The 23,268-nt window shown below is 59.8% G+C and overlaps 1 protein-coding gene across 6 annotated transcripts; it reads right to left on the minus strand.

The window, feature by feature from the left end:
* Positions 1–40: 40 nt before the first annotated feature.
* On the minus strand, positions 41–23,143 carry TUBGCP6 (tubulin gamma complex component 6). 6 transcript variants are annotated; one of them, XM_059937217.1, is made up of 25 exons: positions 22,185–23,143; positions 21,154–21,317; positions 17,375–17,585; positions 11,453–11,626; positions 10,322–10,443; positions 9,480–9,558; positions 9,259–9,368; positions 9,005–9,096; positions 8,770–8,909; positions 7,589–7,738; positions 7,037–7,118; positions 6,864–6,952; positions 5,536–5,651; positions 4,200–4,338; positions 3,815–3,886; positions 2,380–3,604; positions 2,152–2,210; positions 1,812–1,944; positions 1,563–1,731; positions 1,333–1,474; positions 1,045–1,239; positions 834–966; positions 538–751; positions 266–465; positions 41–186 (listed from the first exon to the last, which is right to left on the minus strand). In XM_059937217.1, the coding sequence occupies exons 1-25, from the start codon at positions 22,923–22,925 to the stop codon at positions 95–97; spliced, it is 5,043 nt and encodes a 1,680-aa protein (XP_059793200.1). In that variant the 5' UTR covers positions 22,926–23,143; the 3' UTR covers positions 41–94. The 6 variants fall into 6 exon arrangements, with proteins under 6 accessions (XP_059793200.1, XP_059793201.1, XP_059793199.1 ...); XM_059937218.1 differs by having other exon boundaries at positions 834–888; positions 1,812–1,947; positions 22,185–23,142; XM_059937216.1 differs by having other exon boundaries at positions 1,812–1,947; positions 22,185–23,142.
* Positions 23,144–23,268: the final 125 nt, after the last annotated feature.

Raw genomic sequence — 23,268 nt, forward strand, 5'->3', positions numbered from 1 at the left:
TACCCCCGCCCCGGCCCCGCCCGGTAGAGAGAGGCACGAGTGGGGCGGGCAGCACCTTTATTCCAGCCCAGGCACCCGCCACGCCACACAGGCCTCAGGCGTCCTGGTAGTAGTTGTTGAAGTTGATGCGCAGCAGGAAGTCCTCCAGGTGGGGCTGGTAGCCGCGGTTCACCAGCTTGCTCACCACTGGAGGGAGGGGGGTCCGTGAGCAGCTCAGCCCCGCCCCCGCCCCACCTGCCCCTGCCCGGCCCAGGGGAGGGGTCACCTTTGAAGAGGAAGTGGGAGTAGTACTTGAAGGTGCTGTAGGACTGCTGCATGAGGGCGAAGCTGGGGTGCTCGGGGCCGCGGGGGCCGCTGGCCGGGCCCCAGGGCTGGGAGATGAGCTGGCTGCGGAACTTGAGGACCAGGCTGAAGATGCTGTGGATGATGTTCATGACGGGCGCCGCCTTCTCTGTCAGCAGGCCCCTGGGGGAGCGAGGCGGGGGCTGCGGTGAGCGCGCCCGACCCAGGGGACGCGGCCCCGGCCCCGCACCTCACCTGAAGACAGCCTTGTGCAGGTACTCGGCGTGGGCACGCTGGATCTCCTCTAGGTCGCCCACCGAGGCCAGCCTGGCCTGGAACTCACACCAGGTGACATGCAGGATCTGGTTGGCGATGTAGCCCTGGATGACCTTCACAAAGTGCTGCATCTCGTGCTTGAACAGCTGCAGCTGGCGGAACTGCACCGAGCCGGCCGCGTGGCTCACCCGTGCTGCGGGGGGGATGGGGTGGGGGGGTGGGGTGTTGAGCTACGGCCACGGGCTGAGGGGACACCGGGGCCCTGCGAGGCTCACCTGTGCGCTTGAGGTGGAAGCAGACATCCTTGAGTGTCCACATCATGAGCTTCAACTGCAACAGGAAGGAGAAAATGCCGCTGTACCTGCTCAAGCAGCCCTCGGTGACCACGATGTTGAGGGGCCAGTCAACCTGCCAGGGAAGCCGACTTAGCACGCCCTGCGTCCCGGGACCGTCCCCCGCCCATCTGCACGAGGGGGCCCTACTCACCTTGTACCTGAGCTCCAGGCAGCTCAGCACGTCCGGGGCATTGGGGGCAAACGTCTCGGGCAGGAACTTGAGGGCGAAGGAGAGGTTGGCGGCGTGCGGGGTGTCGCCGTGCAGGCTGTACTGCAGGGCCTTGCTCAGCACGGAGTTGAGCACCAGCGGGCTGAGGAGCTCCCCAGGCGTCTGTCCCGCCCCGAGCTGCAGCAGCAGGGCACGCGTGTCCCAAGGTGTCCCGAGGCCTCCGGACCCCCTCCCGCAGCCCCACCTGTGCTCGCCCCACCCGGGGCTCACCTTCTCAAAGAGCAGGTCGCTGAGGGACTGCGCAAACTCCCCGTCCTCCATGAGCAGGAAGTGCCGCAGCGCCTCGAAGTGCGCCCCGAGGTGCAGCTCCACGAAGAAGTAGTCAACCGCGGCCTTGTTCACCAGGGAGACGCTGGCAGGAGGGGCCTGGCGTCACTGGCCGGCAAGGCAGGGAGGGCCGGGCAGGAGGGCCGGGCGGGGCGGGCCGGGCGGGCACTCACTGGGCAGCCAGCGGGGCCGTGATGGAGTGCTTCATGAGCACGGGCAGTGGCAGCAGCTCGCTCAGCTGCACCGCGCTCTCGTCCGCGTCTGACTGGGCCCCGGGGTCCTCGGGGAGGGCGAAAGCTCGGGGAAGCCCGTGGTGCAGGAGGCGGGCGACGGGAGGCTCTGCTGCAGGGGTGACACGGACCACGGTCCCGCACCAGGGACACGCCGGCCAGGCTCCCTCCCGCCACGGCCAGCCCACTCACACATGGCCTCGTAGCTGTCCGGGTACTGCTCCAGGCAATACTGCCCCGCCAGGCCCGCCAAGTAGGCCTGCTCCCTGTCCCAGCGCTGGGCCGCCTCCTCGCCAGGGCCTGGGCTGCTCCGGGTGTCCACGCCCTCCTGAGACAACCCAGCCTCAAGGAACCCGCCGGTTCCCCTCGTGTGGAAGAGGATGGACGGGGCGGGGGGAATCCCCCACGTGCTGCCCAGTCCCAGGACGGAGCCCTCACTGCCCACGACAGGCCAGGTGGGGGCAGCGGGCCCACCAGCAGCACACGCTCCCCCGACTCCCGATCCCCAACCCCTGATCACGTCTGCCCTGACCTGTGAGCTCGGAGGGCCACTTGGAGAGAGATCCTGGCAGTCCCCACTCGCCCCCGCGCCTGAGCGAAACAAACGGGGTAGGAGGGGGCATCAGGGCCCAGCACCTGCCGCAGGGCAGTGCCCCACCAAGTCCCCAGGGCAGCCAGCTTCTCACCCGCCCTCCCCCCGCCCCTCCTGGGCTCACGGACGCCCCCCCCGTCCCAGGACAGCCCTGGGGGCCCCACTGACCTGGCTCCTCAGGGATACCATCTTCCAGAGCAGCGGGTGCAGCCTCCGCAGACAGCAAGGCCTGCAGGCCGCTCTCCTCCCCACGGCCAGAGCCAGATCCAGCCACTTGCGCACCGGAGCCGCCTGAGGCCGTCTCTGCAGGCAGCCGTGGCTCCTGTTCCCGGGCAGGGCTCTGGGCTCCCAAGCTGAGGCCTGACTGGGACCCATGGTCAGGGGGCGCCCAGGGGGGCCCAGGCACGTTGGGCTCGGCTTCCCCTGAGAGCACCCCCAGCATCACACTGGACTGAGACACGTGTCCATGGACATTCCACCGTGGCCGGGAGGGGGCCACATCCCACACGTTCTCCCCCACCCTGATGCTGGCATCAGACACGTGTCCGTGGACGTTCCACCGTGGCCGGGAGGGGGCCACATCCCACACGTTCTCCCCCACCCTGATGCTGGCATCAGACACGTGTCCGTGGACATTCCACCGTGGCCGGGAGGGGGCCACATCCCACACGTTCTCCCCCACCCTGATGCTGGCATCAGACACGTGTCCGTGGACGTTCCACCGTGGCCGGGAGAGAGCCATTCCAGAAGCATAACCCTCTGTGGGAACACCAGGCTCTGCCACTTGCCCACAGAGCTGCCCCGTGGCCTGGCTGCTCTCCTCCTGGTGGGAGGTGTGCTGGGGGGGGTACGTGTGAGGCAGAGCCACCCGCCCATCTGGGACACACGTGCCCGGCTGCACGTGAGTGTCCTCCCGCAGCTGCTGCCCCTCACTGCCCAAGCTGCCTCCTGCAGTCTGGAGGGCCCCTGGGGAAGCTGGGGCGGCCACAGCCGGCCTCAGGATGGTTCTGAAATCGTACTCCTGTGGCCCGGAGGGCCCCGTGTCCGCTGCTGCGGACGGAGCCAGGGGAGGCAGGTCCGAGCCGATGGTCTGCAGCGCCTCGTCCAGGACGGGGGCCGCGCTGGTGAGCACAGGCTGCTCAGCCCCCTGGGCCGCGGGCAGGAAGTCTTGGATGCTGAGGCCCACAGAGAACGGCCCCAGCTCCTCCGCCTGCTCTGACGGCGGGCCTGCGCCTGGCCCTGAGCCGCAGGCCCCCGCTGCTGGAGACTCGAGGGGCTGCGGCGTCAGCACGCTCTGCCTGTCGGGGCCGTCCCGGGCAGCCTCGTGCTGCTCCTCACGCCCAGAATCGCAGCTGCCGCCTCCGTCTGGAAGCTCAGGGCCCAGAAAGGAAGGCTGAAACACAAGTGCGCGTTGATCCCTCCCATTATCTGGCTCTGTCCCCCAGGTTCAGTTCTGCAACCAGCACCAAAACCCACGCTAGGGGGGCAGTGGGGACACAGGCCAGGCACGGGGCAGCCAGCTCCGAGCCCCACCCTACATGCCCTGGATCCTGCCCCGGCCCCTCGCCCGGGAGCGGGCACTCACCTGGGAGCGGGCACTCACCTGGGAGCGGGCACCTGGGAGGACGGCCAGCGGCTCCAGGGGCTTCCCCTCAGCCATGTCTTCCAGCAGCTCCTGAAATTCAACCAGCAGGATGTGCGGCGGCAGCCGTGGGGGTGGAAGCCACAGCCCCACGGCCCGCGCCTGTCGGGCACCACGATGCGGCGGGGCTCACGCGGCACTTGGCTCGCAGCCCGGCTGGCGCCTGGCACCACCTGTGTCATCTGAGGGCAGCACGGCCTCTCCCGGTCACAACCCTTCTGAGCACGTGATGAGAGCCTTACTCATCCTCCTCCAGCGGGCACACAGGAAGGTCTGCGTGCGACCTCAGGGGCTTCTGAGGCCCCGGGGGGCCGGGGAAGAGCTCCCGGGTGAACGGCAGCGCTACCTGAACGCGTCTCTGATCTTCCAAGAGAAACCGAAGCCGAGCGCCGGCCAATCTGTGCCTCCGGACCGTCCACAGCGCCTTCCGCTCCCGCCGAGCTGCCTCTGCGGACAGCTGGCTGTAATGATCCACCAGCGCCTGCCTGGAGCCACCAACAGGGGACCGGTCACCACGGGCACCCCACCGTCCAGCCAGTGCCCCGTGGGCTGGATGCTCTCCGTGGCAGAGGCCCCCGATGGGCAGGCCACACGCCCAGCGCCTTCCCCGGCCAGGCAGCTGCTGCCGCAACACCTGCAGGGGCCTCACTGGGCAGGTCTTTCTGGCCCCCAGACGAGGAGCCCCCAGAGGGCAGGCCCAGTGAATTCACTCTGCTGAGTGAACAGCAGAATGAGCGCCTACACAGCCTGGGGCAGAGGGACTGGCGAGGGGCCGGGGGCTGCCCAGGCCCTCTAGGAGGTAAAGCCTCGCTTTCTCAGCCGCATAAAAGGCAACTTCCCGTTCCGCTGAAGCAAACCCCAGAGAACTGATTGTTAATGCAAAAGGGTACACAGGGTGCAGTGTAAACATTTTATTTGCTTAATTCAAAGCTGGCCTGGCATGTCAACACCCAACGATTTTGATCCTCTCGCCATCAGGAAACTGGTTTCAAACCTGGACCGGCCATTTTTAATTCGGTTGCCACAGGCCAGGGACACAGCCTCTACACCTAGTTTCCTCCTCGTGTAAACAGGTGAATAACATCTACTCACATGCGCACACACACACGTGTGTACACACAAGACAGCACGGAGGCACGTGCACTCATCACTTGCTGGCTCCGTCACAGCTCCATAAACCGTCCCCAAGGTCAGGACAACTGAGACCCCGAGACAATGAGTAGGAAGGGACAGCCCCTCCCACAAAGGGCCCCCCTTCGAGATGCCAGCTCTGCTGCCAGCTTATGGGAAATGCAGGGGAGGGCGGGACAAGCTGATGGCACAGCAAGAGACAGACTCTCAGGTACTGTGCTGGAGAAATTCCTGTCTCTCTGTCAAGCTGCTAACAGGTTTAAGAATAAATTAGAAAAACAGGAGCTGTTTAACTTAAAAGAAACAAAGAGACAGAGAGGCGACAGGAACACAGTGTGTGGACCGATCCTGAACCCCAATCCACACAAACAGACCGCAAGAAGACATTCTGAGTTCAGACCACTACTCTTCCAGCCTGAACGTACACCTGAAAGGTTTCAAAATAAAAGGTAAAGGGCCATCACAGAGATCAAATGAGCCACGGTGTCCCCGCGGTGCCCTCGTCCCAGGGAGGCCGACCCGGAGTGGCCACTGCGCCCGCGGCCGCCTACCTGGCCTTCCTCTCCAGCTGCTCCTCCAGGGCCTTCAGCCTCCTCTGCCGGTCCCGGAGCTCGCGGGCGTAGCTGAAGTCATCACCCAGCTCCTCCTGCCTGGCCACCCGGCGGCGCTGCACAACACCCCCCGGCGGCCCCAGTGGTGAGGCCGACTCCCCGAGCCTGTGCCACCCGCGGGCCAGCCCCGCTCACCTCCCGGTCCTTCACAAATTGCCACCCCGGGCCAGCCCCGCTCACCTCCCGGTCCTTCACAAACTGCCACCCGCGGGCCAGCCCCGCTCACCTCCCGGTCCTTCACAAACTGCCACCCCGGGCCAGCCCCACTCACCTCCCGGTCCTTCACAAACTGCCACCCCGGGCCAGCCCCACTCACCTCCCGGTCCTTCACAAACTGCCACCCGCGGGCCAGCCCCGCTCACCTCCCGGTCCTTCACAAACTGCCACCCCGGGCCAGCCCCACTCACCTCCCGGTCCTTCACAAACTGCCACCCGCGGGCCAGCCCCGCTCACCTCCCGGTCCTTCACAAACTGCCACCCGCGGGCCAGCCCCGCTCACCTCCCGGTCCTTCACAAACTGCCACCCCGGGCCAGCCCCACTCACCTCCCGGTCCTTCACAAACTGCCACCCCGGGCCAGCCCCGCTCACCTCCCGGTCCTTCACAAACTGCCACCCCGGGCCAGCCCCGCTCACCTCCCGGTCCTTCACAAACTGCCACCCCGGGCCAGCCCCGCTCACCTCCCGGTCCTTCACAAACTGCCACCCGCGGGCCAGCCCCGCTCACCTCCCGGTCCTTCACAAACTGCCACCCCGGGCCAGCCCCACTCACCTCCCGGTCCTTCACAAACTGCCACCCGCGGGCCAGCCCCGCTCACCTCCCGGTCCTTCACAAACTGCCACCCCGGGCCAGCCCCACTCACCTCCCGGTCCTTCACAAACTGCCACCCCGGGCCAGCCCCGCTCACCTCCCGGTCCTTCACAAACTGCCACCCCGGGCCAGCCCCGCTCACCTCCCGGTCCTTCACAAACTGCCACCCGCGGGCCAGCCCCGCTCACCTCCCGGTCCTTCACAAACTGCCACCCCGGGCCAGCCCCACTCACCTCCCGGTCCTTCACAAACTGCCACCCGCGGGCCAGCCCCGCTCACCTCCCGGTCCTTCACAAACTGCCACCCCGGGCCAGCCCCACTCACCTCCCGGTCCTTCACAAACTGCCACCCCGGGCCAGCCCCGCTCACCTCCCGGTCCTTCACAAACTGCCACCCCGGGCCAGCCCCACTCACCTCCCGGTCCTTCACAAACTGCCACCCCGGGCCAGCCCCGCTCACCTCCCGGTCCTTCACAAACTGCTCCTTCAGCCTCTGAAACTGCTCCCGCTTCTGGGCGTCCAAGGCCATCCGCTCAGACAGCTGCCGATCTGCGACGAGAGAGTAGGGGGCACGTTATGAGCAGCCCCAGCAGGCAGCCCCCCGACACAGAGGGGGACCCGAGCCACACGCACCGCTGAGCGCGCTCAGGACCCTGGACGCAGCTTCCCGGGCCTGGACAATTAATTCTTGTTTTGCAATTTCCATTCGTAATTCCTGAAAAAGACCACCAGTGATTGATGCATCTAATCCTCCCTCCCGTGCCCCTGGGACGGCCTGGGAGAGGGGTCCGCTCAGACCCCGGGTGGGCTCCGGGGGCACGGTGCCCGCCCCACACAGTGGTGAGGCTGGTTTCCAGGCAGTCGACACACTCTCCCAGAGCAATCTGGGGCCAGGCCAGGGCGCTCCAGTGGGGTATACAGCCTCCTGCACCTCCAGCGCTCCCCGCCACCCCACCACTTGTTCTCTGGGGTCTGCCCGGCCCACATCTCCCCGCTGCCCACCAGGTGCCGGGCCAGGAAGGACTTTCCATCAAACCCCTCCCCAGTCCACAGGAGGCGCACAGCTTGGGCCCCAGTATACCTGCCCCTCCTGAGCAGGAGGGGAGCCCACTGTCCAGCCCACCCTGGGAGGAGAGAGGAGCGGGAGGCGCAAGGCCAGGCCCGTGGCCCAAGGTGCCCCCTCACCTTCTCCTCCTTGCTGATGGAGCTGTGGCGCGCCACCCTCTCCATCCGGCCCACGTAGGTGGCACAGTCCTTCTCGATGTCCTTCAGCTCCTCGAGAGAGAATATCACCGAGATGCGAGGGACGGGGACATCGGAGCAGCAGAGGTAATGCTGCCGAGGAGGGAGGACCTGCCATGAGCCCAGAGGCACTCAGACCCACACCCCTCTCTGCCTCCCTTTTTCTGGCGACCCACGCGGACAGCCTGCTTCCCCGGAGACGCTGCACTCCTCACTGACATCCTCCACGGCTCCGGGACGTCACAGGCTGGGTGGCTTCCGCCCAGGCCAAGGCTGCCCTGTGGCAGAGGCCAGGTCTGGCTCCCACAAGTAACACTTCAGAAGAAGCCGCCAAGAGCCGGACACACTCACACGCGCTTGCTAAGGTCAGCTCAGACGGGACTGCCCCGGCCGCCAGCCCTCTCCCCAGGGCCCAGCCCACCATGTAGTCCCGCCCCCCCCAGAGCCCCACCTCCCCGCAGCCAACCTCTAGGCTGCTCCTGGGGGCTCACCAATATGGGTCTCCTCCCCTGCATGGGCCGCTCCCACCCAGCCCTGAGCCTGTCCTGGCCGCTCCAGTCTGGTCTCAGCCCTGCACTCAGCCGGCTGCTGCCCCCTGATCCGGCCTGCACCCGGCGCTTCCACTGCCAGGAACCCCCAGGTCCACACACCTGGCCAGCCTGCTCAGACATCAGAGAGCGCCTCCAGGCAGAGGCTGCCGGTCCACACCCCACCAGGTGACCACTGCCACCTGGCCATCTTCCACAGAGCCTCAGCCGCATGGAGCACAGCCAAGCCCTGTGACCCCTGCACACGATTCCCTGGGTCCACCTTCCTGGCGACGCAGCCCACCCCTGTCCTGCCGGGGCAGCTTCCAATGCGGAGGGCGGGGGGAGGAGCCCACTGCCTCCTTGGCCTCTGAAATGCCCTCAGCTCTCCTCCCGTCTGTGAACAAGTGCCCAGAAACTCAACTGAAGCTGAGCTCATGAAACTCTCAAGGGAAACTGAGGGAGAGGTCACCACGACCCCTGGTCCAACACAGCTGACCCAGAGCTCAGGACAGATGGCCAGGCCTCAGGGGGCCGGGGCTGGCAGGCGACAGGCGGGCAGCGTGCTGCAGGTGGCGCGCGCCAACCCCTCCTCACCCGGGGGCAGCAGAGCTTCAGCAGGTTGATGGTCTTCCCGCAGACGTACACGTCGTGGGCAACGTGCCTCAGGAACACGGGGACGCAGTCCTCCACCTCTTTGGAGATGAGCACGTAGCCGTGGGTCCAGTAAAACTTATCTACGTGCGGGACGGGACAGCCGGGTCTGCGTCTCACCACGGCCCTGACCCGCCTGAGGGTGTGGGGTCCCAGCTGGCAGCCGGCCACCACCTACCTCTGAAGCCCAAGTACTCATGGTTCACCTGGATCATGAACTCGCCGTAAACGTCTCTGAAGACCCCACTGTACACCCAGTCGTGGATGAACCTGCCAGGGCGGGTGGGCCAGTGGTGAGGCGGGTGGCACCCACGGGGGTAGAGAGCTGCGCCCCGGAGCCCACAGTCCGAACCCCCCATCCCGCCCTCCCCGCGCCGCCCCGATCTCTGATCCCCGCGCCGAGCAGGCGCCCCGAGCCCGTGCGGCCCCCACCGCGTGTAGGGCTCGCAGCTGGTCTTCAGCAGGGACAGCAGGACCGGGTAGTGTTCGTTGCTGCAGTTATCCAGGGCCTCCTGGTACAGGTAGGAGAGCAGCCTCACCCCCTGCGGGCGGCAAGGCGAGGGCTCAGCGCACACGGCACAGGCAGCAGGCGGGGAGCCCTGCCCGTCCCCCGGCGCCGGCCAGGCCCACACCCAGCAGGAACCCAGACTCACAGTGGGGAACGCAGCCCCGGGCGCTCCGCCCCCAGCGCCCAGGAGTCCAGTGCCGACACCGCAGAGCTCAGCCAGGTACCTGGACACACAGGCCGGTGAGACCAGGTGAGCAGAACACGTCCCAGGCCCTCCTCTGCCTGTCCAGATGGTCTGACTTTAAAACCACCTGCACCTCAAGGACCTCAGGTGTGAGCCTCCTGCCGGGCCCCTCCCAGGGCGCCCCACGCATCTCCACCTCCTTCCCAGGTCTGGCCAAGACTGAATTCCCCTGAGTCCACCACCCTTCCCCAAACCTGCCACTCTCCCGCCTCCCCCAGGCTGCCACCTCCTCTGCCCTGGATGGCTGCCAAGTCCCCCTCGGGGCCCTCGCCCCCGACACCCCGCTTCAGGCCGTGCTCCACACGGCAGCGCGGCCCCCGACAGCACCCTCCAGACGCCCCCAGGCTCCCATCTCCAGCCCCGGGACCTCCACACTCTTTGCCCTCTGCCTGCAAGAACTCCTCTCCCACTGAACCCCTCAGCCGGCCCCAGCCCCCCACTCTGCCTTCTCCAGGTGGCACCTGCCAGCGGGCCTCGGCCTGGCGTTTACTAACTGGCTCCTGGGTGCCAGGGGCCGGGTCTGTCTGTAGGCACCCTGTGTGCCTGTCAGGCAGGAGCCCCCGATCCTGGGCAGGGCCCGCATGGTGGGCTGCCAACAGACAGCACCCAGCACCTCGTGAACTCAGCTGGGTCAAGGGGCTGTCCAGACGCCCGCCAGGAGGGCTGATTTCATGGCTGCCCACCACCCAGCAAGCCCCACGCCTGCCCCTGTCCAGCTACCAGGCTGCCGTGCTGAGGCTCACCTGAGCTGCCGGCCCAGTTTCTTGAAGAGAAAGCCGATGGTGAGGAGGCTCAGGGTGGGCGGGGTGGAGAGCACACAAGCCCGGTAGTACTGCAGGTACCTCCTCAGGCCGCTGGTGAAGGCCTGCGGGGCAGGGGGCAGGGGGCAGGGGGCTGGGAGGAGGGCGGCCGGGCGCTGAGGCACTGCCACCAAGCTCAGAACCGGAGCGCGAGCCGGTGCAGGCAAAAGGCAGGGCTTCCACCCCCAGCCCTGGGGCTCCGTGCTCCAAGGAACGGGCATCTGTGGGTCACGTGCAGACACCCAGCCTGGCCGGGAGCCCGAGGCCACTGCAAATCCTGTCCCCGCAGCCAGGGCCAGCTGCACCGGGAAATCGGACCCTGCGGATCCCAAGCAGCTGGGCTCTTCGCACAGACGCCAGCCCTCAGAGGGTCTCTGGCTGCTCAGACCACTGGGGTCTCGAGGACACACGTGTTCTGGGCAGCACCACAGCAGCACGGCCCCAGCTCAGCTCACGCCGTTCCAGGAGGTCTGCGTGGAACACTCCAGAACAAACGTCAGGCACCCACCAGCAAGGAGACGGCCGTCCCGCCCTCACACCCCAGAGAGCCGACACAGCAGTCCTGTCTTGGTTTCCTTCCGCCCTCCCAGCCCTGTGGGACCCGTCCTAGAACCTGAGCCTCATCACGTCACCCCAGCAACCCCGCCGCGGTGCCCGCGCCCTTCTCTCAGTCTGGATGCCCCTCCCACGCAGCTGCCCCCGCTGTCCTGGGGGCTGTGGCCCGCGAATGGGCCAAAGACAAGGCTTTCAAGAGGACCTGGTTCAGCCCCACGCCAGGGACCCAGTGGGGAACAGGCAGCATGGGCCCCCCACACACCGCCTGGCCTGCCCCCGGGGCCCCCAGCACTGGCCACACCTGCCTCACACTCTCTCGTGGCCCCAACACGTCTGCCCCAGGCTTCCAGTGAAGTGACGGGCCAGGTAAGGCGTAATCGCCGGCCACCCCACTCCTGACGGGTAACTGACGGGTTTTGGACGTCACCGAGGAGAACACTGTTTGTGCTCAGAGGCCCTGGTGCGGGACCTGCGGACGGCTCTCAGGCACGCCTGCAGCAGCGTGAGGCGGGGCCGTACCTGGAACACGAGGCCCTCGCTGCACGAGGCGTCCAGCACAGGCTGCAGAGAGAAGTGGCTCAGGCGCGCGTAGTGGGTCCCGCACTCGGCCACCTCCGAAAGGAGGCCGCTGACGCTCTCGGGGGACGCTCCTGAGACGTGGACGCCCTGCTTCACCGTGAAGGCCGGAGCTGGCTGCGCAGGACAGAGGGGAGGTCGCTGGGGCCGGGTATCCAGAGCCCCACGTGGTGCTGCATCCCATTCCAGCCCTGCACCCAACCACAGCGCTGCCCACAGCGCCCCCAAGACCAGGTGCCCCGACCCAGACACACACAGGAGAGGGTGCAGGAGGCAGAAGGCCTTCCAAGCTACCTGAGGAGGGCACACAAACACCTGCTTGGGGCTGAGGCTGTAAGAAAGTGCTTGCCGTTAGATCTGGCAATTCAACTCCCAGGCACCTGTCCCAAGGAAATAATGGAAAAGGCACACAAATATCTGCCATGGCATGCTCCCCACAATATGGCTGACAACCGCAGAGCACGGAAACGACCTAAGAGAGGGCTGACTGCAACCAAACTCGTGGGATGCGGTGAAAGCAGTGTGAACAGGAAAACGTGCAGCTGGAGGCACCTGCATTAACAAGAAGGCGGTCTCAAATAAATATCCACGCCGTACACCCTAATGAAGCAGACAAAGAGCAAATGAAACCCAAAGCTAACAGAAGAAGAGAAACAATAAAAAAGGGAACAGAGGGGCTTCCCTGGTGGTGCGGTGGTTAAGAATCAGCCTGCCAGTGCAGGGGACACGCGTCGAGCTCTGGTCCGGGAAGATCCCACGTGCTGTGGAGCTACTGAGCCTGCGCACCACAAATTCCGTGCTCCGCAACGAGAGAAGCCACCGCAATAAGAAGCCCACGCACCACAACGAAGAGTAGCCCCCGATCGCCACAACTAGAGGAAGCCTGCACACAGCAACGAAGACCCAACGCGGCCTTAAATTAATTAATTAATTGATTGATTGATTGAAAAAAAAAATAGGCTGGGACCAGCACAACACCTCCCAACAAGTTAAGATGGTAACTGTTAACGTCATGTGAATTTTATAATTTAAAGAAAATAAAATCAACAAAAACCCAAAAATGAAAAGTCCAACACCATATGGCTTCAGTGGTAAATCCTACCAAACAATTAAAGAACTACCACCAGTTATTCTTAAACTCTTCCAAAAATTAAAGAGGAGGGAACACTTCCTAATTCTAAGAGGCCAGTATTGCCCTGATGCCAAAGCAAGATAAAGACATTACAAGGAAAAGACTACAGGCCAACATCCCTTATGAACACAGGTGCAAAAATCCTTGATAAAATATTAACAAACTGAATCTATCAGCATGTTAAAGGATCATACACCATGACCACGTGGGTTTTATCTCAGGAATGCAAGGGTAGTTCAACATACAAAACTCAATGTAGGGACTTCCCTGGTGGTGCAGTGGTTAAGAATCCCCCTGCCAATGCAGGGGACACAGGTTTGATCCCTGGTCCGGGAAGATCCCACATGCCGCAGAGCAACTAAGCCCGTGCGCCATAACTACTGAGCCTGCACTCTAGAGCCCGTGAGCCACAACTACTGAGCCCGTATGCCACAACTACTGAAGCCCGCGTGCCTAGAGCCCATGCTCCGCAGCAAGAGAAGCCACTGCAATGAGAAGCACGCACACTGCAATGAAGAGTAGCCCCCGGCTTTCCACAGCTAGAGAAAGCCCACACACAGCAATGAAGACCCAAGGTAGCCAAAAATAAATAAATGAATAAATTTATTTTTAAAAAATCAATGTAATACACCACATTAATAGAACGAAGGAAAAAATTATATATGATCATCTCAGCTGATGCAAAAAAAACTGACAAAACTCAATACTTTTTCATGATAAAAACACTCAGTAAACTAGGAAAAGAATGGAACTTTCTCAACAGGATAAAGGTCACGTGTGAAAAACCCACAACTCCCATGACACTCAGTGGTGAAAGACTGAAAGCTTTTCCCCTAGGATAAGGAACAAGGCAAGGATGCCTGTTTCACCACTTCTGCTCAACATAATACTGGAAGTCCCAGCCAGAGCAATTAGGTAAGAAGAAGAAAATTTAATATCCATATTGGAAAGGAAGAAGAAAATTATCTGTCTGCAGATGACATGATCTTATATACAGAAAACACTAAAGAATCTACAAAACACCTGTTAGAACTAATAAACGAATTCAGCAAAGTTCCAGGATATGAAATCAACATACAAAAATCAGTTGTATTTCTATACACTTGCAACGAACAATCCAAAAAAAGGAAACTAAGAAAACAATTCCATTTACAAATGTAATATAAGAATAAAATACTTAAGAGATAAATTTAACTGAGAAGGCAAAAGACTTGTTACAGTGAAAACTAGAAAACATTGCTGAAAGAAATTAAAGACCTAAATAAATGCGAAGACATCCGATGTTCATGGACTGGAATGTCTAATAATGTTAGGATAATAATACACCCAGGGAATTCCCTGGCTGTCCAGTGGTTAAGACTCAGCACTTCCACTGCAGGGGGCACGGGTTCAATCCCTGGTCAGGGAACTAAGATCCCACATGCTGTGCGGTGTGGCCAAAAATAATAATAATAATAATAATAACACACCCAAATCGATCTATGGATTCAATGCAATCCCTATCAATATCCCAATGGTGTTTTTAGCAGAAATAGGAAAAACCATCTTAAAATTCATAGTGGTATTGCAAGGGACCCTGAATAACCACAACAATCTTAAAAAAAACTCACACCTCCCAAGGTCAAAACTTCCTACAAAGTTACAGTAATCAAAACAGTGTAGAACTTGGGGAGTTCCCTGCTACCTTAGTGGTTAGGACTCAGCACTTTCACTGCGATGGGCCGGGTTCAATCCCTGGTCAGGGAACTGAGATCCCACAAGCTGCGCGGCACGGCACCCCAAAAAAACAAAACAGTGTAGTACTGACATTAGGACAGACATGAAGACCAGTGGAACAGAAGAGAGTCCAAAAATAAACACTCACATATATGGTCAATTAATGCATAAGGATACCAAGACCATACAATGGGGAAAGAACAGTCTTTTCAACAAATGGTGCTCAGTAAACAGAACATCCACGTGCAAAAGATCTGAGTTGGACCCTCCCCCTGCACCATATACAAAATTAACTCAAAATAGATCAAATATCTAAACTTAAAAGCTAAAACAATAAACTCTTGGAAGGAAACATAGAGACCTTGAATTTGGTGATTTCTTTTTTTTTTTTTTTTTTTTATAATTAATTCTAGGGCTTTCTTTCTTTTTTTTTTTTTTTTTTAATGCTATTCTTGTCTGCTTACATTCTTTTTTTTAATGTATGTATGTATGTATGTATGTATGGCTGTGTTGGGTCTTCGTTTCTGTGCGAGGGCTTTCTCTAGCTGCGGCAAGCGGGGGCCACTCTTCATAGCGGTGCAGGGGCCACTCTTCATCGCGGTGCGCGGGCCTCTCATTGCCAAGCACAGGCTCCAGACACGCAGGCTCAGCAATTGTGGCTCACGGGCCGAGTTGCTCCGCGGCATGTGGGATCCTCCCAGACCAGGGCTCGAACCCGCATCCCCTGCATTGGCAGGCAGATTCTCAACCACTGCGCCACCAGGGAAGCCCTTGGTGATTTCTTAAATATGACACCAAAGGTACAGGCAACGAAAGAAAGAAAATAAATAAACTGAACTTCATCAAAATTAAAAACTTCTGTACTTCAAAGGATACTATCAAGAGAGTGAAAAAACAACCTACAGAATGGGAGAAAATATTTGCAAATCATATATCTGATAAGGGATTAATATCCAGAATGTATAAAGGACTCCTACAACTCAACGGCCCAATTCAAAAATGGGCAAAGGACATGTGAGAACACAGTAAGAAGGCAACTGTCTGAAAGCCAAGGAGAAAGGCCTCAGGAGAAACTAATTCTGCAAGCACCTTAACCTTGTACCTCCAGCATCCAAAACTATGGGAAAATACATTTCCGTTCTCTAAACCCACACCCCCCCAAAAAAAAGGCAAAGGACTAGAATAAACATTTCTTCAAAAAAGATATACCCGTGAAAAATTGCTCAGGACTTCCCTGGTGGGGCAGTGGTTAAGAATCCGCCTGCCAATGCAGGGGACATGGGTTGGAGCCCTGGTCCAGGAAGATCCCACATGCCACAGAGCAAAGAAGCCCGTGCGCCACAACTACTGAGTCTGTGTGCCACAACTACTGAAGCCCGTGCGCCTAGAGCCCATGCTCCACAACAAAAGAAGCCACCGCAACGAGAAGCCCGTGCATCGCAACGAAGAGTAGCCCCGCTCGCCGCAACTAGAGAAGGCCTGCGCACAGCAACGAAGACCCAACGCAGCCAAGACTTAATTAATTAATTAATTAAAAACAAAAAGGGAAAAAAATCTTAAAAAAAATAAATGCTCAGCATCATTAGTCATGATGGAAATGCAAATCTAAGCTACAATGAGATACCACTTCACACTCACTGGGATGGCTATTATTTACCAAAAAAGGGGTGGGGGGATAACAAGTATCGGTAAGGATGCAGAAAAACTGGAACCCCAGGACACTGCTGGAGCGAGTGTAAAAAGGTGCAGCCATGGTGGAAAATAATCTGTTGGTTCCTCAGAAAGTTAAACATAGAATTACTGTATGATCCAGCAATTCCACTCCTAGGAATATATCCAAATGAACTAAAAGCCGGGACTCAAACAGATTCTTGTGCACCCATGTTCACACAGCACTATTCACAATAGCCAAAAGGTGAAATCCACACAAGTGTCCATCAACTTGATGAATGGATAGCAAAATGTGGTCTATATATGCATGGAATACTTTTCAGCCTTAAAAAAGGAAGGAAATTCTGACACTGGTTACAACATGAATGAACTTTGAGAACATTATGCTGAATGAAATAAGTCAGACACAAAAGGACAAACACTGTATGATTCCATTCATATGAGGAAAATCAGAGAGACAGGAGTAGAAAGGTGGGTGCCATAGGCTGGGGGAGGGGGAAATGGGGAGTCAGTGTTTAACGAGGACAGAGTTTCAGTTTGGGAAGATGAAAAATTTTGGAAATAGTGGGATGATTACACAACATTGTGAATGTAATTAATGCTACTGAATAGTACACTTAATAGTGGGTAACACGGTAAATTTTAAGTTACGTCTGTTTTACCACAATTTAAAAAGGGTAGAGAGGATTGATTCCACTCCATAGAGAAGGACCATTCACACAACAGAACACTATGAGGCCATGAACACGGAGTCTGGAACAGCGTCCCAGAGGGCACCCCAGCGCCAGCACCAGCACCCGCACCAGCACCGGGACCGCCTGGAGCCGGCTGGAGTGTGTCTGAGCCAAGCCCAGGATGTGCTTCTAGCACACGCTCCACCTGAGAACAGCCCTGGGAAGTACACTGAAGACAGAGACCGGGCACAGGACAAAAGAAGCAGTTGCAGAACAACACATACAAAAGGCTTCATTCCCGTAAACATATCTTTTGTTCAGTAAACCCCCAGCAAGAGGCAAAGGCTGGATAAAGTGCAGCGACTGCCCAGCTGAGCCGGCCCCCCGCGGCCAGGAGAGCGACCGGGAGGGCTCAGAGGGCCCCCCAGCCCCGGCACTTCTCGAGGATCTGCGGAAACGGGTACGTTTCTCTTCTTTCACTGATGGCAAGAAACAGCTTTTATTCAGTTTTTAAAAGGATGTTAATAAATTAATACTTTTTAGAACTGAAACGAGAAGACGATCACCAGGCAGGAGGCCAAGTCGGCTTCCCGACCACACGCCACCCTGGACTCTGTGGCCGCTGCCCCCCCCCCCAGCGCCCAGGTGTGTCGCGTGTGAGCGTGTCCTTACCTGGCAGAGGGAAAACGTGGCGGACACGACCCCAATCAGGATGTTGAGCGCGTCCTTCACCAGCTCGCACTCCTCCACCAGGACGGGCTGCGGCGCCTGCAGGAGGCCCCCGCCCAGCACCTGCAGCCCCGCTTGGCAGAGCCGGCAGGACCTGTCGAAGGCGGCCCTTCCGGCCTCGGTGAGGTAGGGCTCCTCTCGGTGGCCAGGCGGGCTGTGGGGGACAGAGGGGGGCAGCGAGCGGACGTGAACAGAAGGCGGGACAAACAGCGGTTCAAGAGCATAAAACGTCTAAGACCAGGTGTGACTCCCCACGGCCCCAGCCCCCGGCAGCGCGCGGCAGGCAGGCAGTCAGCGCCGCGCGGAAAGGGTCCAGAAGCAGCAGCAAATGCCCGCACCGCCCAGCGCCTCCGGGCACACGGCGGTCCTCCGGCCGACCACTCGCTCGCGATGGCCTCTACGTGGGAAACAACACCCAAGCTCGGAGCAGAACATTAACAACAGCGCACGTGTCCATCGCCAGAGGTAGTGGATAGAGACGTGATCCGTCCACACGAGGGAACTGTTATCCAGCCTTAAAAAGAAAGGAAATTCTGACACAACGTGTCAGATACTACAACACGGAGGAACGCTGAGGGCGTGATGCTAAGTGATACAAGCCAGTCACGAGACAACAAGTACTGAGTGACCCCGCTCCTGTGGGGTCCCTGAAGTAGTCACACCACAGAGACAGAAAGGAGAAGCGTGGGGGCCAGAGGCTGGGGGAGGGGGAGGGGGAGTGAGTGTGTAATGGGGACCGAGTCTCAGTTTGGGAGGATGAAAAAGTTCTGGAGACGGATGGTGGTGATGGTCACACCACATGAATGTCCTTAATGCCACTGAACCGTACACTTAAAAAGGGTTAAGATGTTAAATTTTATGTTACGGGCATCTTATCCCCCTCCCCCCCAGAAAAGCACAAAGAACGTACAGAGCAAAAAGTCTCCTGCAATTCCAGGAGAAATCAGGGGGGCTGGGTCTCACAGAGCGTGGCTCTGGGCACACGTCCACCCCTGAGGTCTTTGCCTATGGGGGTCCTGTAGGAAGTTCAGGAACTACCAGTGTCTGCCCAGCCCAGTCACACTGTTCAAAAAAGGCCAAAAAGACAGTATCACTTCTTAAATATTCCTTTGGAAACCATCAACCCCTACTGAAAGTATGAAAGAATCGTTTTTTAAAATCCACTGGAAAAAGTAATTTCTTAATAAAAGGAGCCCAGGAAAAATCTCAGAACTTGTTAAAACCAAAAATGCTTTTTAACGAACACTGCACCATAATGCGCTCCTTCCCTCATCGAGCAAGTGTCTGAGAGCAGCGGCCAGAGCAGGACGAGCGCAGTCCTGTCCTCACGGGGCAGGTGCAGGTGCGCAGACACAAGCTACAAGGAGGCGCGACTCACCGCCCAGGACACGGTCCCGGTGGGAAGGCCCCGGGAGCGAGGCCACGCTGGAGCAGCGCCCCTGGCGGAGGGAGCGGCCTGTGTGAAAGCCCAGAGACAGGAAGAGAAAGGGCCCAGGTGCTGGGGGCTCAGTGTGGGGAGGGCGAGGGCAGGGGCCGGCGGTCCACAGTCCAGATGGCAGCGCCCCTGGCGGAGGGAGCGGCCTGTGTGAAAGCCCAGAGACAGGAAGAGAAAGGGCCCAGGTGCTGGGGGCTCAGTGTGGGGAGGGCGAGGGCAGGGGCCGGCGGTCCACAGTCCAGATGGGGAGGCGGGGAGGCCGTGAGGCGTGGCAGGGGGAGTGGCGGCGCACCTCTGATCTCCATCCCTGGAAAGTGGTGCTGGCCGAGTGGAGGACAGCAGAGTGGGCAGGAGAAGCGGGCAGGCCAGTCCTGAGTGCCCCGATCAGCAGGTGGGGCCCAGCCGGGCTACGACACCAGCCCACACTCCCTCGGGGCAGGAAGAGCTCGAGGAAAGGAGGAGACTCGGAGCTCCAGGGTCCTTCCGAACGGCCCTCCAGGGGGTCCCCGGGGGGGTGCATGTGCTGCGGGCGCCATCCCACCGCGCACTTGAGTGCTAGGCTCCTGCCCACTCTTCCAGGGTCAACTCCCGACCACTGTGGCCACACGAGCCTTTCGGTGGCTCAGAGCTGAGGGAGGAGAGTCCGTGAAGGAAAACAAACTCACACCTGTCCCCACAGAGAACCTGGCCTTTAACATCAATGAAACCACTTCCCCAGAAAGGGCGACAGACGCAGAGGACTCCTGGCAGCAGGGAGACCGACGCTGGCTCACAGGCTGAAGCACAGGGGCGGGGGCCCTCTGGGGGTTCTCAAGGCGAGGGCAGAGTTCACAATCCAGGGGCTGCAGGTGGGCAGGGAGCCTCCACTGCCCGCTCGTCAGAGCCCCCGGCAGGGAACCAGCAGGCGGCTGGGATTTCACTGCAACGAGTTCCCAAGTTCTCCAAATGAACCTGAGTGACAGGCCTCAGGGGTTGGGGCACCAGGTTATGATGGAGCAGGCAGTGGAAGAGCCTGGGGGGAGTGAGCTCAGGCCGTGCCCAGCCGCGAGGCGGCCGGGCGTCTCCTGCGGGAGCGCGGGGCACAGGCCAACGCGCTGGCTGCCGTCCTCCTGGAAGGGACACCGCGAGGTACTCCTCACGCTGGAGCTGTGGGGTCAGTTCTGCTTTCGGGGGACAATGAGAAGATTAAGCGCATTCAGAAAAAGGGACGAGGATGTTGACCAGCTGAGCAACCATGTCTCCTGAACAGTGACCTGCAAAACTGAGCCTAGCAAAGTGGGAACTGCTAAATGAAATAGCGCTAGCGAAGATTTACAAAAGAAAGTAGTAGCTGCTTGATGGCCAGTGTTTAGACTTGTGAGGGGTGAGCAAACAGCAGAGTGATTAGATTTGCTTTGTACACACAAGACAGGGTGAAGACTTAACAGGAAGTCACAGGGCAGAGAAGCCCCTCAAAGACAAGACAACCACCAAAACCGACGGTGCTTGGGGAAGCAGGAAGCTGGCCCTGCCTGGAGGAATCCACGTGGGGGAAGACGACCACGCCAGGAAAGCTATCCCAGCAGGAGCAGGGCCCACACAACACCCCCGAGTGCGGGCTCGTCCTTGGGAGACCCTGCAGGAGCCGAGGCTGCACCAGAAGACACTCGGCTCCCTGTGAACCCCACCTCTCTCACTCAGTGCTCCCCAAACTGGCATCCCACAGAAATGCCGCAGATGAGATGCAACAAGAGTATCCCATGACCAAACATTTGGGAAATGTGTCCTCTACCCCCACTCTGGGAGGTTGCGAGACACCAGCACACTACAGACTGAGAGGTCCTGTGTGCAGAGGCCGTGGACGGGAAGAGCCCCAATCAGGGAAACACTGCGATGACCGAACTTCTCACCAGAGAGGACCACCCTCAGTCGTTCTAGATGTGAAGAACGTTCCCTCGTCAGCACCCCATGCCCGGCACTGACCACACAGCCTGCCAGGCCGCCCTCAGACACCTCGGACTGGGAGCCACCGTGGCCAGGATGTAATTCAGTTGCCAACTGACCACTCGGACTGCGAAATGTGATGTGCAGAAGTTACTGGTTCAGTGGGAACCTCCAGAGGCCCAAGAGCCCTTTCCCCCTGCACTTCTCTCAACCCCTAGAGTGCAGACAACTTGTACACAGCTTGACTGAAACTTCCAGGTTCCTAATCCCAACCACCTGGGCTCTCCGAGTAAAGGCCAGGTTCACCTGGGGTCGGGGGGTGGGGGGGGAGGGCACTGTGCATTTTAAGGCAAAGCTCACGAACCATCCAACTTGCTCCCAGCACCTCCGCTTGCTGGCCTCGTAGGTGAGTACAGCGTCCCACAGGTCAATGTCTGGAGTCACGCCCGGCTCAGACTGGGAATCAGGAGTCAGATTGGATGCTGACTGGAACCCTTCATCTTCCGACTGATCCACGCTCGAAGGGACCTGGAGGCCAAGGGAAAAGGACATTTCACCTGGACGTGGTGTCTAGATTTCACCCGAGTGGGATGACAGTTCCAGGGACGCTTCCATTTACTCTATGGGAAAGACCCGTCAGAACGCTTCTTCTATTTTTCTCAAGCACACAAGTAGTACACCATGTTTTCACCCCTAGGGAATCATTTAAGGAATTAAACTAATTCATTACCAATTCTCAATTTCACACAACACAGGCTTGTTGAGGCTCACGAGCCTCAAAATAACTTACAATGACATTTTTCACAAGATGTCTTTGATCTGGAAATCCCATTTTGGGGAACCCAGCATAAAAAATTCATATAGACACAGAAAAACTCACGTCCTCCAAAATGTTTGCTATAGCATTATGATTGAAAACAATCTAAGTGCCTCACAGTAAGGGAATAACTGAACGATGACAGAGCACCCTTTCAGCAAAGCCGCAAAATGCAAAGGCAAACGACAATTTACTTAATAACGGAAAAATCCCACCTTACCGGGAAAAAAGCATATAACACTGCACGAACAGCACGGACAAATGTTTTTTGCCACCTACAGCTACTGAACACTTGAAACGCAGGGAAGAACCGGATTTATTTCATCTTCATGAACTTGAATTTAAACATCAACTCGAGAACAGAAGTGACTGAACACTAAATACAAGAGGAAAGCGGCACATGGCCGGGGGCTGCGCGGGAGGGGGGTGGGGTGGGGGTCCGCACCGGCAGCCCCGCCCCACGGCTCAGCCGCCAGTGCCCCGGACTCCAGCTGTCTTCCCTTTGCCCCGATGGAAGGAAGGTCAAACGAGGCCCTTCCCAAGCCCGGGGAGCCGGAGGCAGGAAGCAAACACTCTACCTTGATGGCCAGTCCGGAGAGGTCTGCGCTGTCCGGCACCGGGGGCAGGTCCAGGCGGACGTCCAGGTCGGCCGTGCGGCTGTGCACCAGGGCTCCGAAGAGCGAGACACGGGTGTCCCTCTCAAACCTGTCCCCGCAGGGGTCGCCATACGAGAAGAGCCCGACGGCGGGCAGGCCGGTGCCCGGCGCCGCCTCCATCACCTGCAGCGTCTTCCGGACCAGGTCCCGACAGAAATACTCCTCTCCGAAGATGAGCGACCGCACGTCCGCCTCCAACCCGCTCAGGTCGGCGCAGTCGTAGCCGCCGTAGGGAACGTCTCTCCCGACGGGCCGGCTGTGCAAGAAGAAGCCCCGCCGGCGCCGCAGCATGCGCGGGGGCCCGCTGCCCGCCAGCCGCACCAGCAGGTCCAGCACGGATCCCAGCTCCGCCAGCGGCCGGCGATGCGCGGCCTCCAGCTCCTCCACCAACTCCTCCAGGCGGTCGGCCTCGGCGCCCAGGCCGCTCACTCGCAAGTCGAAGGACAGCATGAGGATCCTGTTTTTCACCGGGAGTCTCGGGAGGCCGGGCTGCAGCTTGCGGGTCTCATCTTGAAAGAGGCTCGTGAACAGAACGTTGTAGGCCACCCTCTTGAGGCTCTGCTTGGCCTTCTTGCGGCTCCCGCGGCGCTGGCCATAGTGAGCCTTCGCGGCCGGCAGGAGGGCCTCGCACAGGTCGTCCACCAGCTGGGGGACGCTGGCCATGCCCCCTCCTCACGCCGGGCCCTCGAGCGCGGCCTGGCTCGCCTTCTCGGGGCCCCGGAGAGGGGACGGCCGGCAGAGGAACCGCCGAGGACGGAGCGTGGGCCAGGCCCACGCGCCCGCTTGCCCGCCGGGTCCCCTCACTCTGGGGACAGCGCGCGGCCCCAGCTCCCGCCACCGCGTCACCACCACGCGACCGGCTACACAGCCGGAGCAAGCGCACCGGAACTGCGTCACCCGGGAGGCGGGCGGCCCGCGCGGAGGGGGCGGAGCCTGGAGGCCGCCTACCAAGGGCACTTCCGGCCTGGAGCCTCGTTCCCACGGGTGGGGAAACTGGGGCCGTAAT

The sequence above is a fragment of the Balaenoptera ricei genome, chromosome 10 (assembly GCF_028023285.1).
Source record: "Balaenoptera ricei isolate mBalRic1 chromosome 10, mBalRic1.hap2, whole genome shotgun sequence".
NCBI classification, from domain to species: domain Eukaryota; kingdom Metazoa; phylum Chordata; class Mammalia; order Artiodactyla; family Balaenopteridae; genus Balaenoptera; species Balaenoptera ricei.

Coding starts and splice junctions, on each gene's coding strand:
- TUBGCP6 (XM_059937213.1), bottom strand. CDS start 22,925: ATGGCCAGCGTCCCCCAGCTGGTGGACGACCTGTGCGAGGCCCTCCTG. Junction 10,444..11,452: donor GCGAGGGCCTCGTGTTCCAG/GTACGGCCCCGC, acceptor CCTGCCCCGCAG/GCCTTCACCAGCGGCCTGAG. Junction 1,240..1,332: donor GCGACCTGCTCTTTGAGAAG/GTGAGCCCCGGG, acceptor CTGCTGCTGCAG/CTCGGGGCGGGACAGACGCC.